The 17,984-nt window shown below is 35.6% G+C and overlaps 1 protein-coding gene across 1 annotated transcript in view; it reads left to right on the top strand.

The window, feature by feature from the left end:
* FOXP2 (forkhead box P2) overlaps window positions 1–17,984 on the top strand; it is a 616,164-nt gene that overhangs the window by 461,095 nt on the left and 137,085 nt on the right. The window contains exon 6 of the mRNA XM_044981101.1: window positions 4,706–4,795. Within this exon, the coding sequence (XP_044837036.1) occupies window positions 4,706–4,795 (90 nt within the window). The remainder of the gene's footprint in view (window positions 1–4,705; window positions 4,796–17,984) is intronic.

The raw sequence follows: 17,984 nt of genomic DNA, 5'->3' as shown, positions 1-17,984 counted from the left end.
ATTCCCTTTTTCAGATAACATAATCATAGGTTAAGTGACAAAGGGGTTTAGTAGTATCATTGGATTAGTTCTAGGAAGAATCATACGCAGATGTGTGGTTCCCCATACAAGCAGGACTAAATCTCCTTACGGGAAAGTGATGCCTATACAATTCTGGGCTTGTGAAGCTGAGTCATTATGGGAAAGGAGGATACAATGTAATACCCTGGAGGGCCAAAGGTTCCACTAATCTAATGTAGCTGTATAATCACTTGGTTAATATGCTGCTATCCAGTTAATAAAGTTGAGGCCTCTTGCCTTTAACTCAACTAAGTGCATGTGCATGCGTACGTGTTTGCCTGTTGCATGGTGCTGCCAGTGATGAGAGTTAACTCTTGTATGAAACTTACAACTTGAAAGACTGTTTGGAAGTTTATTTTATGTTCACTGGTCAAAGTTAAAACAGTCAATCGTTTAACAAAATAAAATAGTGATTTTGGGGTGGAAAGGTGAAAGAATCTGGCTGTCTTCTGGCAAGTTTTTTGGTTCTGGTTATCTGCAAAGTATACACCGTTTGTCAGTATAACTGAGGAGTGCCTGTATAAACATTCTTGTTTCGACTGTTCCACATAATAGTTTCTTGTATCATATTTCTTCTGACCTCGCTATCTGAAACCAATTACAGGAGATCCATTTGGGCTGCATCTATTTTCATAAGAAGCCCAGGCAGCAGTGTTTTTCTCAGAGATGAATATCAACATCAAATATGCTTCTGAGTGCTTTGTTATTTATGTTTCAGAGAGATTTTGTAGCCTTCAGCTCTCAAGAATGTGTCATGCTGTGCTGTTTATACATTGAAGATATTAATGGGCGTAGATGTCATTTTTCATTTTAACGTCTCAAATGCAACAGGCTTATAGGTTAAACATTCTTATTTTTAAAGAAAAGATATGAGTGACATCTTTTTTCTACAAAATACACATTTACTTTTTAAAGCAGGAAAGTAATCTGTTTACCTTCTTTGGTAGCAACTTTCACTTTGTTAAAATGTTAAATCTTATTAAATTAATTTGAAAGCATTCTTAAAATAACAAAAATCTAGGGAATAGTACATGACTCATATCTCCTTCAATTATCTTTAACACATATAAAAATGTACATTAAATTATCAACTTTAATAGAGTGAATTATATACAATAAATTTTATTTTTGTTCTGCTTACATTTCAGATAGGTTGGAACTGCACAGTAAATATTAAGAAAAAGTGTTCCCAATAAATATTTTACAATGCAATGAGTTCTGAAAACCCATATGCCCAAATTTTCTGCTCATGCTGCCGATACTTATACCATTGTAATGATTTTCATTCACATTGTTAAACTAATTGCAACTTCAGTCGGAATCTTTAGTTATTTTTAGTGTTTTCATCTACATCACCTTTATTTTTCTACAGTTTTACTAAATTAGATAATTTAATTAAGCAAAAATGCTTCCTAAATTCAAAACAAATGTCATTGGAAACTGGATATTGTTTTGACTGCCCAAGAAACCTTTCTTTTGCTAGCATTGGAATCAAAACTCTGCATAATTTTGACCAGGAAAGTTTGTAAACATCTGTTAGTTTGTTTTAGCTGAATTGTATTTAGATCACATATTATCATCCAGTTAGTTCACAGAACTTTATTAATGTTATCTGGAATTTGCCTTAATTTGATACATGACTGAAATGTAGATGTGTCTTCCAACATTAATATTTTACTTTAAATTGTCAAGTTGTTTTTCAAGGATTTAATAGCAGTAAATGAACTGATAGAACTGAATGTTTTATAGTCCCCTAATTCTCACAGTTTTGAATAGTGCCAATAATAATTATCTGAGATGAACAATATGTCTCTGAGAAATTGTTTACTGAGAAGCAATACCAAAGTGTTAACCACTACATTGAGGAAAAATGTGTCATGTGATAACAGATATAAGAACAAAGACTGTCAGTGATTTCTCCTTATGAGTTTTAAATCATCTCTGATCTTTTGAAATTGTTTTCTGTTCTTCTTCTATCTCCTGTGTTTACAGTAATCTAAATTGCCACAATAAGCTCATTGAAGTATTCAGGTAGTCATCATTTGTAAGACATTCGGTATTAAAAGATGAGCCTTTACTCTTTTAAAGATGTCTCTACCTGCACATATAAATCAAGCTAGTTTAAGTAGAGTAGCCTTTTATGCAAACATATCCTGTTGTGGTGTATTTCTTTTTCATAGACTGTGACTTATTTTGTAGTGGCAGGGATTCATGCTTTCTTATAGTGATGCTGTGCTAGGATGCTCCCCATGATTTGAGCAATATTGCCTGGCAAAATTCTGAGATGCTTCAGATTCTAGTTCTCTAATTCTCTGGTACAGTAAATCTAGAACTGGGCCAGAGATTTGAATCCTTTTTATATTGGTGCTAGTTGTCTGTTTTTCTGAGGAAGATTGGGACCCTGAAACAACTTGCAGAGTGTGAAAATAACCCATGGATATTATTTTTTTCAAGCATTGATTAGTCTAGCTATATAATATAGCAAGATGCTGTATTATAATTTTTCCAGATAAAATCAGTTTAATGAACTTTCTGCTGCCACTACAAATAAAAAGAAATTAATTATTCATGGCACTTTCCCTCTTCTATTTATCTTCAGATCTCTTCACTGGTCCTTGTAACAACACCATCTGATTGGTGAGCTATGCAAGCTCCTGTCAATTCAACAGTGCAATGATTCCCTCTCTTTAATTCCAGTCTCCCTCGGGTAGGGCTCCAAAGATTGTGAAGGATCATAAAACTCACTACAAATCAAAATGAATGTGATGCCTGAGCAGTACCATTTCTCAGCCAAGTGTTTCAGAATAGGACCTTGGGGCCAAATCCTGGTCCCAGTGAAGTTAATGGATATTTTTCATTGACTGCAACAAGACTAGGATTTGGCCTTTAGAAACTATTCGTGAACCGTGATTGCAAAGAAAATTATTGTTCTATTTAGAATAGCAAATAGAACACAAGTTCTATGGCGACAAAATACTCCAAGTGCACATTGAAATACATTGAACTGTACTTATTTTTAAAGAACAGAAGCTGGGTCTCTCTCTCTTTCGCTCTCATTACCTAGGTTCAGGGGAATGTAGGGGAATGTAATAATCCTTCTAGTGCTGAAGCTGACCTGTAATTACTTGAGAATTTGATGAAACAATAAGCAGATTGTTGTGGGAATGGCTCCAAATGTTAAAAGTATGTTCTGCAAACTTGTACCAGATCCTTCTATGGGGAGACAAATCAATGTTGTTAGGAGATGGTGCTAGTGCATTCAGTTTGTTTACTTTGGTTTTCTATGTCTGCCTGCCTTCTCAGAAAACTTGCTTGGAGCCAGACTGTAGCAGCCCTCTCTCTGTCTTTTCATAATTGATCAGGGGATGACTGCCTTCCCTGAGGGTTAAGACGTGGCAACTTTTTCTGTTTGCTCAGCATCTCAATGCAGTAGTTCAAACATTGTTCACACCAGCTGGCAGTGTAATGCCATATGCACATCTTGTCAAAGCAACTGTTGTCATGGATACTAGAAACTATCTTAAAAACCAGCTCATTTGAGTCTAATCAAAATTGTACCTTTCTTTATCAGCTGAGAAATCTTGATTATTTTAGGAGAATATCGATGAAATAAGGTTATATTGTGATATATAGACTGAATGTTCCAGTAACAGCAATATGACGTAGTTTTATACATTGTTAAATAACATAACTGCTATTCACTGAACTCAGACATTGAAGAGGGAGGAGAAAAAGAGTTCTTCAAGTAGCTTCATTATAAATGTTTTACAATTAGTTTAAATTGTTTTTTCCTTTTAAAAAAATCTTTTAGTAAGTACTGTTTTGTAGCTCTTGTTTTTACAATAATCTTATAGACAAAATTCATTTAAAACTAGCCCTCTTCTGGTAAATTGAATGTTTATATAAATTTCTATTGCTTAGCTTTATTGTGCTGAGTTGGAATGAAAACATAAAATAAATGAAAACATCTTATATTTTGATTGGGATAATGTCATCCACAGAAACTAATCTGATTGGTGGAGTGGTAATTTCTTTGTTCTCTGATTTTACTAAGAATGCAAATGAAAACCACTCAGTTTTATTTAGCATTAAAACTGCACTTTATTTTGTCAAAGGAGAGGTTTCCCCTTGAATTGTAAGTACAAAAAAGTGTTTTTAATCTTCAATGAATATCCTTATTAATTCACTTTCAAGATAATCTGATGTTGATTTGTCAAATTTAATTACAGCTTCCGGTAACACTTGAAGTCTACTGCTTTTGCTTCAAAATTGTAATATGAAAATGCAAATTGAATGATAATTTACAAGGGAGTGGGCATTTTAGTTGAACACTCAAAGACAAGTTCCTTGTGGAAATGAGGCTATTGATGCAGTTTATGATTTTTCCTCTTCAAGCACTTTAAACAAATTAACTTTATTTCCTGCAGGATTTCATGTACATCCATAAATTCTAGTGAAGTCTTATATGTATATTCTGAGGATTTTTCTTGTATATTTTAAGAAAAACTCAAGTATAATGATTACAGATTGAATAGGAGGAGACTATATTTTCTCTGAATGTACTTACCTAATATTCACAGTGACTAACCAGCCTCTTTCTATGAAATGTTCAAAAATTATTTCAGGATTGTCTTTTTACTTTTAGGCACTCCAAGCAGCAAGACAGCTGCTCTTACAGCAACAGACAAGTGGACTGAAATCTCCTAAGGGCAGTGATAAACAGAGACCACTACAGGTTAGTAAAATATGCTTATCTTTGGGGCCTTATTCACACAGAAGTGCATTGTGCTCGCACATGTATGTGTCTGTAGTGTACTCTTGCATATGTACAGTTTCACAAATACAGTAGATATGCTTGCGTGCTAGTAGTTCATTTCTGATTCATAAAGAAAACTCACTGCACAATAAGAAAATTTTGTAGTTTGTAGATACTTAAAAGGTCACTTACTACAGCGATTTATGCAAACCAAATCTGAGTTCAATAGCTACAATATAAAGAATGTTTGTATAGATATCTTGAGAGATAGTGTGTGCTCTTACTCACAAATGGACGTAAAAAATCCTGTGTCAAGACTAAGAGTAAAATGATGTCTGGGAAAACAAAGCAGCCCTAGACAATCCACCAGCATTCTAACCAAGGGACAAATGCAGAACAACCCAAAGCTGTCAACACAACTGCATGAATTGCAAAGGAGCTGCACCTGCTGCTTTTAGAAAAATATATTCTAGAGTTTCATATTTGAATGTTGTGCTTCATTCAGCATATGTGAATTGCTTTACCACATGTTGAGTAATTTTTTCAAATACTTTATTGATAAAAATACATGTACTATTTAGAAAAGGCAAACCATGTTATCCCAGGAAGTTTTGAGGGTTTTTTTGTTTTGTTTTGTTTTGTTTTTTTTGTAAATTTTACCTCATTTGTCAATTGTTGTAAGTAAGAGTTCTATTTGAAATTATACACTGCTAACACCAGAGATTCTCACTCATTTCAAGCAAACCAAATATTCATATTTTCACCTGTGAACAGCAAAAGACAACAATATGTGAAAGATGATTGTGCCTGGCTCTGAGTGTAAAGAAAGTATAATTCCTCCCATCTTTTTTCTCACAGCCCCTATCTACTTCTCCGGGGGAGGCTTTAGGCCTTTTGGAGGTCACATATTCTTTGGTAGGCCAGTGAATTTCTGTGTGGTGCCTTTCCGGTTGGTGTTCTCCACTGAGCCAGAATTCCAAACAGCCACTTGGGGCTGCTCTGCATCCTCAGTTACTTTCTTTAAATAAGTGTCTTTTTTGTCTCAGATGTAATTTGTGTGGTGTGTTCTTTGGCTTTAGTCTTCATGCCATTTTTCTCTTTTGGGGTGTCTAAGGGAGTATCTCAAACACAAGAGTTTTCTTTCTCTCTTTCTTTCTCTCTTTCATGTGAAATTTTGCCAGAAACATTATGTTCATTTGTGCACTTTTTAATGTAATTCCACATTTTCACCCTTTTCTTTGTGACACATTCATGAAGGAACATAAGGACTCGTTCACACAGTTCTACGCTTCCACCTTTTTCCAATGTGCTTTTTAAATTGCAGCAATTTGCATACTTACGAGCTGTCTCAGTTCAGTGAGGACTGCCCTGGCTTTTTTAAACCAACGATAAGTGCTTACAACCAGGCCAAAGACTCCGGCAGATGTCTAAGGGGAATTAAATATATACAGTTGGCATCATGCCATGAAGATCTGCTATAGAAAGCAAGCAAGAGTCCTCAGCTTCCCCACACTTCTCCTCAGTGTTGGGTTTTCCTTCTAGTGGATGTTCTGAAAGCTGAGGACAGAGACAAAAAAAGTGGCCAGAGAGGCAGCAGCTGCCTGACCTGCCAGCTATGTTTCTTCAGTGAGTGCTTAAGGGTAAGATTGGCAGCTCAACGCTCCATCCACCACCTGATCTTTATCTCGAGTCTAAGGAGGAAAGTTTTGGAAGGAACAGCCGGGAGGGATGGACGGTGATGAAAGAAGGAAAACACATAGGGAGTCAGACCTGAAACCTAGAGGGATGGTGATTATTTTGAGGGAGAGATTCTTCTGAAAGAGGGGGAGAGATTGGAGGAGATGCTCTGGGTCCTCATAGTCCTTATGGATCAAACATGGAGGATATGCCCTGTGTCTTTCAATCTCCCAGGGAAAGGAAAGGTGTATCTACATTACAATTAAACACCCACAGCCGGACCGTGTCAATTTACTTGAGTTCACGGGGCTTGGGCTATGGAACTATTTAATTGCTGTGTGGAAGTTTGGGCTCCAGCCTGAACTTGAACATCTATTAAACAGTCCCATGGACTGAGTCAGCTGTCATGGGCAGCCATGTATGTTTAACTGCAGTGTAGACATGCCCTTATGCCTCGTGCTTCCTTCTCACCAGTGGTGGTGAAACAGGGGAGGAGTAAATAAAGAAAGCAAATAGCAAATATTTTCTTTTCAAAAGCTTTCTAAAGCCAGGATTGCTGCTTTTTTATGCCAGTTTTTGCTCTAGACACCCCAAATGCCCACGGTGTCTCTTATTAAGTGTGTGCACTTTATTTGATACTTTTTAAACGAAAGAAAAATGAAATTTTCTCTCCAACTTCAGCTTAGGTATCAAATGTCATGTAAATTAAGGTCTGAGTATAATTCCACTTTTATTTTTCTTTCTGACTGTAAAGTGTATAAAAAGGTTTGAAAATAAGTCCTTGGAGCTTTTTTATTTCTGTCGTTGACTGTTAATACAGAGCTTTGCATTGTTCGTTATGTAGTGGAAATTTACATCTTGAGCATTATGATGCCTGTTAGGCCCAATATTGTAGTACAGGTCATAAAATTGTACAACATTACTATATTATTATGCCAGATTTAATGGTAACTTAATGCCAAAGTTTCATAGCAATAGGCACCGATACATATATACAGATATTAACAATGTGGGGTTTAGCAGACACAAATACAAAGAAACATATGCTGGAAGTAAAAGGGGGAGAACAAATTTCTCCCACCAAAATATTAAATTAGTTTCAGTATTAATGTGTTTCTAATTTCAGAGCAACTGACCAGTCTGGCAACTGGAAACAGATTGGGACTATATTATGGATCTAATAAAACTTTTAAAGTAATCTACACATCTGCAGTCAAATGGGGGCGTTAGGTAATAATTCCCATTGTACCCCTCATGCACTCCATATTTGGATGTAAATAAGGAGCACATACATAAGGAGAAAGAAAGAGGAACACATTTTATATTTTTGTAGCCATTTTGTTACAAATTGTATTGTGTCTATTTTTTAAACATTCAGTATGGTATTTTATGTATGTTTTCTTTATTATTCAGTAATATGTGCATTATTTTAGTGGCCTGTGGAACACATTAGCTAATAAGCAGGTTGAAAGGTTACTGCAGAAACTTTCAACCTCCCCTCACACTCCTTTGCAAAAGTAGGGTTTTGGGGGTAGTGGGCCATGGATTTCTTACGGTACTTCACACACAGTATGCCTTTAGGGAACCCTCTGGGATCATTCCAGAGGAATTTGGGTAGTGATCCAAAGCAGTTCTTACTCGCTTCTTATGAAAAAATCCTTTTGAAAGTGACAGCATGTTATATAAGCTGAATAAAGGGAGATAAGTCTTACGTTTTGCATTTTATTTATTTATTTATTTATTTAAATGGAAAAATATCATCATCATCTGGTTAGATCACAAATATTATTTCTTAAAAGTGCTTGTGATTCAGATTTGGATCTGACATTGTTCTGAACGATAACTGCATAGCTGTAAATTTTTTATAGATGGCCTGTTCCCAGAATGCGTATGTCTATCTACTTATCTGTATTTTTTTTATTTACATTTTTTCTGGGTTTCAGGGCTGCAGATGGCATAAGCATTAGCATGTCTTATGCAAAACTGAGAAAAACATCCCATCTGACAACCTTGAGTACGAGTTGTAGTAGTGATTTTACTTTCATGTATAGATATTTGAATAAATGTATTTGAAACATGTTTATATATGCCATTCATTACCCTAATGCACCAATTGAATGGATCCAATCAGTAGGTACATTGATTAACAACATATAGCAGAATAACTAAATAGGGATAGTGATGAGAACGGAAGATATTAGCCTAAGTATTGTGAGATATATTTTACTGTCTTATCTGTACATCCTTAAAAACATATTATAGTACTAAGGATAAGATTTTTGTAATGTTATTTTTGGTTCCTGAAAATTTGTTATCTTCACTAGTGATGCTGTGATTATGGTGACCTGTCGTGGAGCAAGCTGGCCACACACCTGGAATTATTTAAATGTCATGACAATACATTCCCAGAGTACGTATAATAAATAAAAATCACTTAGACTTTTAGAACCTTTTCAGACAAGTAACGTTCCTACAGCCACTGAAGAATCTAGCGTCATGTAGCTTAGGTATGAAAACTAGTAGCATTATTGTTCTTGTTACATTTACAGCCATGAGTCAGACTTGTGGTTCTTCAACAACTGTGCAAATTCTATTGATTTGCTATCATAGTTGAGCATTAGTGCGCTAGGATTATTTTCTTTATTTCAGGTGGTCTATCTTTACATTGTTCATGTTTTACATTCTGCTGTAGGCTGCATAACTATTTGGATGGCAAGTTATACTTTTTTCTATCAGATCTATGAAAATCTGTTTTCTTTCTATCCAGTATAATCTCTATAATGGAATATTTAATTTTTATGAAGTCAGGCTTCAAACTTTTTCTTAACTGAAACAAACTGATATTTATTTTTAATTCTGTAGGTTAATGTATTTATAGCTAACTAGTTGCTTATTAACATCTTAGTGCTAGAAGATTTGTTGCTTCCAACATCAATACGAATGCATTTTATTAGGATGCTATGTCAGGAAATCATGACTCCTGGAACCAAAGGGTTAAGCTCAGTGTGTACCAAGCCTGTTGTATAAATATCATGCTGTAGGGAGTGTTAGTTGTTAAGGTAAGCTTTGTTTGTTTAGTATGAACACGTCATTGAAATAATCATTTTATAAAATTTGGTTTTAGGAAAGCTAAGTATACATTTAAGTTTCATTACTTAATGTTTATTTTCTTAGTGTTTAGTATCCAGAGTAACAGAAGTTGGAAATACATGTATATATAAAATGTCTAAAATATCAGACATTATCTTTTTGTAAAGTATTTTATTCAAAGATAAGTCTGACAATACACCTTCAGAACAAAGAGATTGCAAGCCCTGATTTGTCATACAGAGGTCATTGATCCTACAAAATATTTTATCTCATTGTGTGTAAATGACAAATGGAAATAATAAAGAACAACTCAAAAATAAAAGCAGAAAAACAAAACACTGAACAGCATATTTTGGCTGGTGAAGGTATGAGCAAGCTGTTGGTGTGTGTGTATGTGTGCAGGTGCATGTACATGTGCATACAACATGTGACAGAGAAAGAACTAGTGGTGGAACTGAGAGGGGTATATCTGGGCGGAGTATAGAGTGAATGGGGTTCTGAGTGGTAGCGTCAGGAGTGATAGGGTTAGAGGGAGGTAAACAGTGCACCATTTTCTTCAGAAGATAGAAAAGCATGTACCCATAAGGACACCCAAGTACACTACTTCTGGCCTCACCTGCCTGCTCTCCCTGCCTCAGAGCTGCCCCTAATTCAGTCATCTCCCTTGGGATCGTCTGGTAAGATAAATTGGTATAAAATAGTGAACAAAATATTATACTTATTCAAGAATGGATTTTAAAAACATAATGTTTTGTAATATAAAAAACCTGATGAGAAAGTAAAAAAGGACAAAATAGGCATAAGTGGGCAGAAGAAATTGGAGAGCAGAGAAAATACCTGGTGAGCATGGGCACTTGCTTTTCAATTTTGTCTTGGGGCCTGTAAATATGGAATACAATCCTGTCTCACACCTCACTATCTACGGGATTCCTGCTTAAAACACATAAAAGGAGAAATAAATGTCTTGGATAATAACGTACATTGGGTTTCCTCTATGCCAGGTCAACCAGCAATAGAAATCAATTCAATTAGTCCAAAACTCTCTTTCCAGATCTTCCAGCCAGCTATATGTGTACATCTCTTCCACTTAAGACTAAGTAAGCCCTACCTAGCACAGGAGCAAGGGGCATGAGAATTTTGTACATACTCGAGAGCATTGATTTGGAGAGATTCAAATGTCTAATATGTAAGAGGAGAATAGTGATAAACAGACTTGCCCTCTTGAGTATAATCCTGAAGGAAATGTTTGGCCTACATATAAGTAAACAGTGAGGCTTGGGGTAAATTAAATCTGGAAGCTAGCTGCTGGAAAGGCATAAGTCCCATTTTGCCTAGTAAGTCTACTATGAAGGATATGCAGTTATCCTCTAAAGTGAAGAAATTTGCATCAGTGATACCCACTCTAAAGGCAAGGATAAACCCTAGAGAGGAAGAGGAGTCAAGGGAGTTATTTTTAGTTAAGGTGAGTGTGTCTGTGTGCATGTGTAAACTTCCATTCTTTCAGCAGTATAGAAAACAAGAGTTCCATGTAATGTAGAGAGATCAATATGGTAAGAAAGGAAGGACCGGGCTGTAATTCAGATGTGTATAATGGTTACATAATATTGTATTGGAAATACTGTAAGGAAAATGCTTTTAAAAATCTGATTCTTCTCTCATTTATATGGGTTTTACCCTCACGAATAGAGGCCCATTCCAGAGTACCTGTCCTCTCTTTGATTATTTATGTTACTGGTGAAAACGAATATCTTGTGTCTGTTATCTTTAAGCCACAACATCTGTCAGGACAAGTATTGCTTTAAATCACTTCTCACTGTTAGAAACATCAAACATTTAAAAAAAAATAGTCAGCCAATAGATTCCTAGAATGCCTCTATCACATTCTAAATACTAACGCGAATGATCTTTGTATAAGATATTTTATGATGTTCGTCACCCACTTTAGTTTTCATATTGATTTATTGTTGCTGAAAATGTCTTTTTGGCTTATATTAAACATCTGTAGTTTATTCATGCTCTATTTTTCACTGATAAAACAAATGTTTGTAGTTAGATATGTATGTAAAATATTTCTGCAACTCTTCAGATCTTACGAGTTTTATAGGGACATATATCGAAAAATCGTACATACGCAGCCAGTGCTTTCTACCCTTCTACTTGCAGTGAGTGAGACGGAGACGATGTAGTAGTAATGCTTTTTGTAAAAGTTATATTTACAACCACTGATTATGCCAAACTAGAACTAGCACATAACCAGCAATTTTAGAAAGCATATTAATTTTAAACGTATACAAGTGCTACAGTTCATCCTCCTGGTTTTTATGCTTCTCTCTCTCAGAATTTTATTACTGTCTCTGAATCCTATATCCTTTTTTTTAGAGTTGGTTAGGAATTTTCCAGCAAAATGGGAAATGGTGATTCATCATAAGCGAAACAATGGGAAAGGATCAGTTTGGACAAATTTTTAGATGAGAATTTAAAAAAAAAGTTTCATAATTCTTAAAATGTCCCATGCCAATATTTTTAAATGAGAAGTTTTCTTTTTTAGGTAAACGAGTAGTAAAAAAAAGGTATAAAATTGTTGAAATAAAAATGAAACATTTTGAAATGACTGAAATAAAATTTTCAGTTTACCTCATTTGATTTTTTTCAGCTGTGAATTCATAATTTTTTTTTTGAGATTTTGACTTTTTGTCCTGATTCAGGATGGGAAAATGTGTCGACGTCTCAGAAATTCTTGTAGGATTAGAAAACCATTTCCTGTACATCTACTTCCTTTGCTCCTGTCATCACTCTCCTGTCCTCACCTTCAAGTTACTTATGTTGCTGATCCTGACTCTCTCTACTGACTGTGTAGCGGGAGAAAACGTTGGGCTTATTCCTAGAGGTTTCATCACATGACATAATCTTTAATTAAAGATTAATCATTGATTTCTGGAGACTCCAGGACAATCCTGGAGAGTTGGATCCCAAATTCACTCACTCCTACTCTTCATATAGGCTCACAAATTTCAGGCCCAGGATTTAGAGAATACTTATTCTTTTCTCAGACTAAAGAGCAGACCCACAGCCCCAAATTCTTCTCATGATGGATCCTGCCATTTGCCTTATACCAGGAACTACTGCTGTGAATTGGATGGATGGAGGAGTGTCTGTCTTTTTCCTTATCTAGTCTGTAAACTACAGGAGTCCAAGCCCTAAAAATAAGTTTCTTTTCTTTGCACTGCCTCAACAGCTGGAAACCTTTACCCACTCCCAACCCTCCCGCTATGCTCCCTGCACAGCCTTCACATTCACCACAACTGCTCCTTTTTCTGCCATGTGAGTAGCTCCTTTATGGTTGTGGGAGATGCAGGTTTTCGTGAGCTACTCTTCCAGACTTTTTGCAACAGCTCTGATTGGTCTGATTCTCCCACTAGCTGGCTGACTGCCCAGAAAAGCCTGTGAAGAGCCAAGTGGGGATGTGTGAATGGCTCCCCACTCAGCATGATTCTATTAAAGTGTCTGCTCCCAAGCAGGTTCCTAATTACACCGGTTTAAGATTCCACCACTCAAGCAAGTGTCTCTTGACATCCTTGAATTTAACAAACATATCAGTGTACAATGATATAAAAATTGCTGATCCAGAAAACAGCCAAGGAAAATATCCTGTAAACTACTTAGCATTCTGAATTGGTTTTGCTTAATTTTAAGTCACTATATGCTTTGCATCCAAGTGAGATACGGTGATTCTTTGTTCTGTAAATTTAAAAATAGCTTCAAGTGAAATCACTGTCAGGATATAAGTTATCTTTCCAAGGGCATTTATTTAATTAACCAATTGTAAATGCTTACAGAAAATTTCTTTCAAAAACAATGCCCTCTGTCTAGACATTAAAGAAACCACACCCAGATGTAGTGATATATGTTGTTAGTTCTGCTCCCTTCCAAATAAAAATTCTGGTCAGAAAGTCACACTAAAATGTCATTCTGTCAATTCTTTGTATGCAATTGCTGATTTTTTCTTAACAGATTCATTTTACTGCATAAATCAGATATTTGTATTGATTACTCATTTCATGCTCATTGGGCTATATTTATGGATCTTTTACTTAGTGTATGTGTTAATTGTGCCATTGCTGTATCAAGCAGGGTGATTGCTTTGTCTGTAGTTTGCATATTTCAAAAGGAGAAATTAAGTATCCAGTTATATGCCACCTTCAGGGTAAGTGTTTGTCTTAGTTCACACTTCAACTTGCCAGTATAGTTTTGAGATTAAAAAATGAATTATTGAAATTAACTAATTGATCATGCATAACTCTTACTTTGTATGTTAGTCATAAATCTAGAAACGGATTCTCTCAGTGCACACTTCAGGAACCAAAGAGTTTCATAATGCACAGTGAAAGAGCACCTTAATACAACCTACAAGTACTAACACTTCTGATGCTGACACTTTTTTTTTGTCTTAAAATTGCCACCTTAACATCTTCTGTTGTTGGTGCTACTACACATTCTCCAGTGATAAGCCACGGGGTGCACTCTAGATCTTTGTATGCCAGGTTGAGGAAAACCAATTTATTTCTTACTATATACCAAGGTGTAATAGAACTAATGGTGCAAAATCTTACTAAATGAAACAACTAATCAAGCAGTCTTTGAAAAGCAGCCCTACAAAAATATCGTGGAAAGGGAACATTCCTGCATTCCAACAATATTGATATGGTAAGGGTCCCAAAGAGGACCTCAAAATATAAATGGTTAATAAAATTCTCCCTTCAGCCACCACAATAAATACATTTGTTCAAGAAAACTATATCAGTAGATGGAAGAGGAGGCCTGCATGCTTGATGTTGAAGAAAACACAACTTACCGTATTAGAAACATTTCTCTAGCAAGTATCTCTTTCAAATTGATGCTGCTATTATTTAGAGCATACAGAGCCATGGACATGGTACTTAATAATAGTAAAAATACATACATCACAAAAGGTATTACCTAAAATAGCTTACAATCTAAAGGCCCAAACAGATATCATATAATTAAAACTGCAGTCAATGAAGTTTCACATGGACTTCTGTTCCTCATGGAACAGTTGAGTTTGGGGGAGTGATTTTTGAGGCGGAGATAATTATGAGCAAGTAAAGATAGATGGATGGTTGCTTGGTCAGTGGTCTTTGCTGATCTAAATGAAAGAAAGCATGGAGTCTGGAGTGGATGTTAGAAACAAAGGCAGAAACTTAACAGATGAAATTCCAGACTCGCTGAAATAAGTTGCAAAACTCCAATGAGAAGTATATGATGTTAATTTGTCCATAAACTTGCTTAGTCCTGAAAAGTTTGCTTAACTGATTTTAACCACTCTTCAGATTGTGAAATACACACGAAGTAGGTGGAGTGTTAGTGTTTCATACCAGTTGACCCATGTAGTTATTAATATATATTTTAATATATTTTTATTTATTTTCAATAATCGTGAGTAGGTAACACTGTAGAACAGATAGAAAAAGTGTAAATGATATTTTTTTAAAATACACCATGAAAACCCAGGTGTAAATTTGGAGTATTGTCTCCATTGATACTTCCTTTTATATGGTAAGGGCTTGGATGCTTTTGATTGTCTCCTTTGTTTATGGGAGAAATAGAAGTTTTTATCCGCACATTTTGTGTGTGTGTGGCTTTTACTTCTCTGTTTTATAAATTAACATTTTTCAATAGATGATATTAAAAATGTGTCAGATTCATCATAACTTGTAGGGCATAACAGAAATATAATTGGAGTGTTAAATATGGATATTTGTATCTGGAAAGTAGATCCATCTCTAAACTGTCTCTTTTCTCTGCAATGTACAGTATGGAAACCAGAAATTGCTGAATATATTGTCCAGAATCACAAATATTTTCAATCATTTTCTCTAAAAATATATACTTTGATCATGTTTAGCACTTATTTAGCATCTTCTATCAGTTATCTTATTTAAATATTTTAAAATAAGTTAAATATCACAGCACATTAATGAGGTCCATTTTATTACTCCTATTCTAAAGATTGGGATGCTGAATAACGAAGAGGACTAGTGACTTGCCCAACAAGTCTCTGAACGTGTGAGAACCGAGAATAAAACCCAGGTCTCCTTTTGCGGTGCTAAAAGAACCACACTTAGGCCTTGTGTACACTTACTGGGGGTTTGAAGTGCGCCGATTGATGCATCAGTAGTCGATTTAGTGGGTCTAGTGAAGACCCACTAAATCGACCATCAATTGGTCTCCTGTCAACTCCTGTACTCCACTTGAACGAGAAGTGCAAGGGGAGTCAACAGGAGAGCATCTCCAGTGAATATCGCATAGTATGCACCCCGGGTAAGTAGATCTAAGTACGTCGACTTCAGCTACGTTATTCCGATCTCTCCCCATAGTGTAGACAAGGCCTAATTCAGCATCATGCTGGATAGTTCAGTCACAGGAAATGTTTGTTTGTGTGTGTTGGGAGGGAAACATTTGCAGAGCTCTTCAGACATTTTAGATAAGCATTTAAATAATAATGTTGTTAATTTAACTGGGATTTTACAATTTGTAACATAATACTCTAACACTACATTTTTAAAGCAAATGATTATGACTCTTTCAGTGCTATTTAAGAATGTGTTTAGATCATCAGTATAAGTGATTTTGAATCAGACAATCTTCTTGGCTAGTAATGATCTAACATACATTTAGAGGAAAGAATTTCTCAGTAACTGTCAAGACTAAATTTTTTTAATTCTAATGGCATGCAATTAAACTACTGCATAAATTTTAAAAAATACCTCTTAAAACCCACCTATTCATGAAGCATTTTGGCTAAAATTACCATTTAATACAGTGTGTTTGTTTATTATATTTTATTGTATTATATTTATTGTTATTGTAGACCAGTGGTGTGCCGAGTCTTTATTTATTCACTTTAATTTAAGGTTTCGTGTGCCAGTAATACATTTTAACGTTTTTAGAACGTCTCTTTCTACAGGTCTATAATATATAACTAAACTATTGTTGTATGTAAAGGAAATAAGGTTTTAAAAATGTTTAAGAAGCTTCATTTAAAAATAAATTAAAATGCAGAGCCGCCCGGACCGGTGGCCAGGATCCAGGCAGTGTGAGTGCCACTGAAAATCAGCTTGCGTGCTGCCTTCAGCACGCGTGCCATAGGTTGCCTCCCCTGTTGTAGACAATAAGCACTCCAGGGTGACAATTGTTGGAGTTTTTTTAAGAATACTTCAGCTAATGTACAGCAGTGTATGTATACTGATAGCATCATCTCAATTATAAATTTAAATAAATACTGTTTACACTTTACAGTGGTATCCACTACAAAGAAGTAGTTTGGATTCTGTTCCTGATATATATGGGTTCACTTTGAGATTATGCACACTGACACCTGATCTTCCTCACAGTGAAGTCAGTGTCAAAACTCCAAATTATAAAAGCCGTAGGATTGGACCATTTCTTGCCTTTAAATTGACAATGAATATGTCAGAGTATATGGCACAGCATAACATTTACACAAAAATGAAGTTTCATGCAATCCTATATGAAGCCCATATTTAGAGAGATTGTTGAGGAATCTGCAGACAGACATCTACCTCAGTAAAATGTTCTCTTTCAATAACTTGCTCTTTGTTTTTCTCATGACCGTGTCAGTGGGAGCTCCATAACTGTAATCTCACTTTGAAAATCTTTACTTCACCTGATAGTTCCTTCTTTTCTTGTGTTTGTTTTCTCCCTAGATATAAAATATTTCTTATTGGGTTTTTGACTGTGCTGTAGTGGTACAGGTGGTAGCTTTTTCATTTTTGTTCTGGGAGAGTTAGCTGCTTAGATTTTCATTGCAAGTCATTTTATTATTATTGCTGGTAATTATTGATTAATAATAGCCCATAATTAGCATGAGATTTGTAGTGTATTCACAGAATATAAACATGCGGAAGAAATCTATTATAGACTCATAATTAGTGTGTTTTCTATACTGGAAGACAGTGACACCATTGGAAACAACATCTGCATATGGACATAGAATCATAGAACCACAGAAGACTAGGGTTGGAAGAAACCTCAGGAGATCATATAGTCCAACCCCCTGCTCAAAGCAGGACCAACACCAACTAAATCATCCCAGCCAGGACTTTGTCAAGCCAGGCCTTAAAAGCCTCCAAGGATGGAGATTCCACCACCTCCCTAGGTAACCCGTTCCAGTGCTTCACAACCCTCCTAGTGAAAACATTTTTCCTAATATCGAACCTAGACCTCCCCCACTGCAACTTGAGACCATTGCTTCTTGTTCTGTCATCTGCCACCACTGAGAACAGCCTAGTTCCAGCCTCTTTGGAACCCCCCTTCAGGTAGTTGAAGGCTTCTATGAAATCCCCCCTCACTCGTCTCTTCT

Source organism: Mauremys mutica, chromosome 1, assembly GCF_020497125.1.
Source record: "Mauremys mutica isolate MM-2020 ecotype Southern chromosome 1, ASM2049712v1, whole genome shotgun sequence".
In the NCBI taxonomy this organism is placed as follows: domain Eukaryota; kingdom Metazoa; phylum Chordata; order Testudines; family Geoemydidae; genus Mauremys; species Mauremys mutica.
Note: the sequence above shows the minus strand (reverse complement) of the source record. Positions and strands in the feature narration are given on the sequence as shown.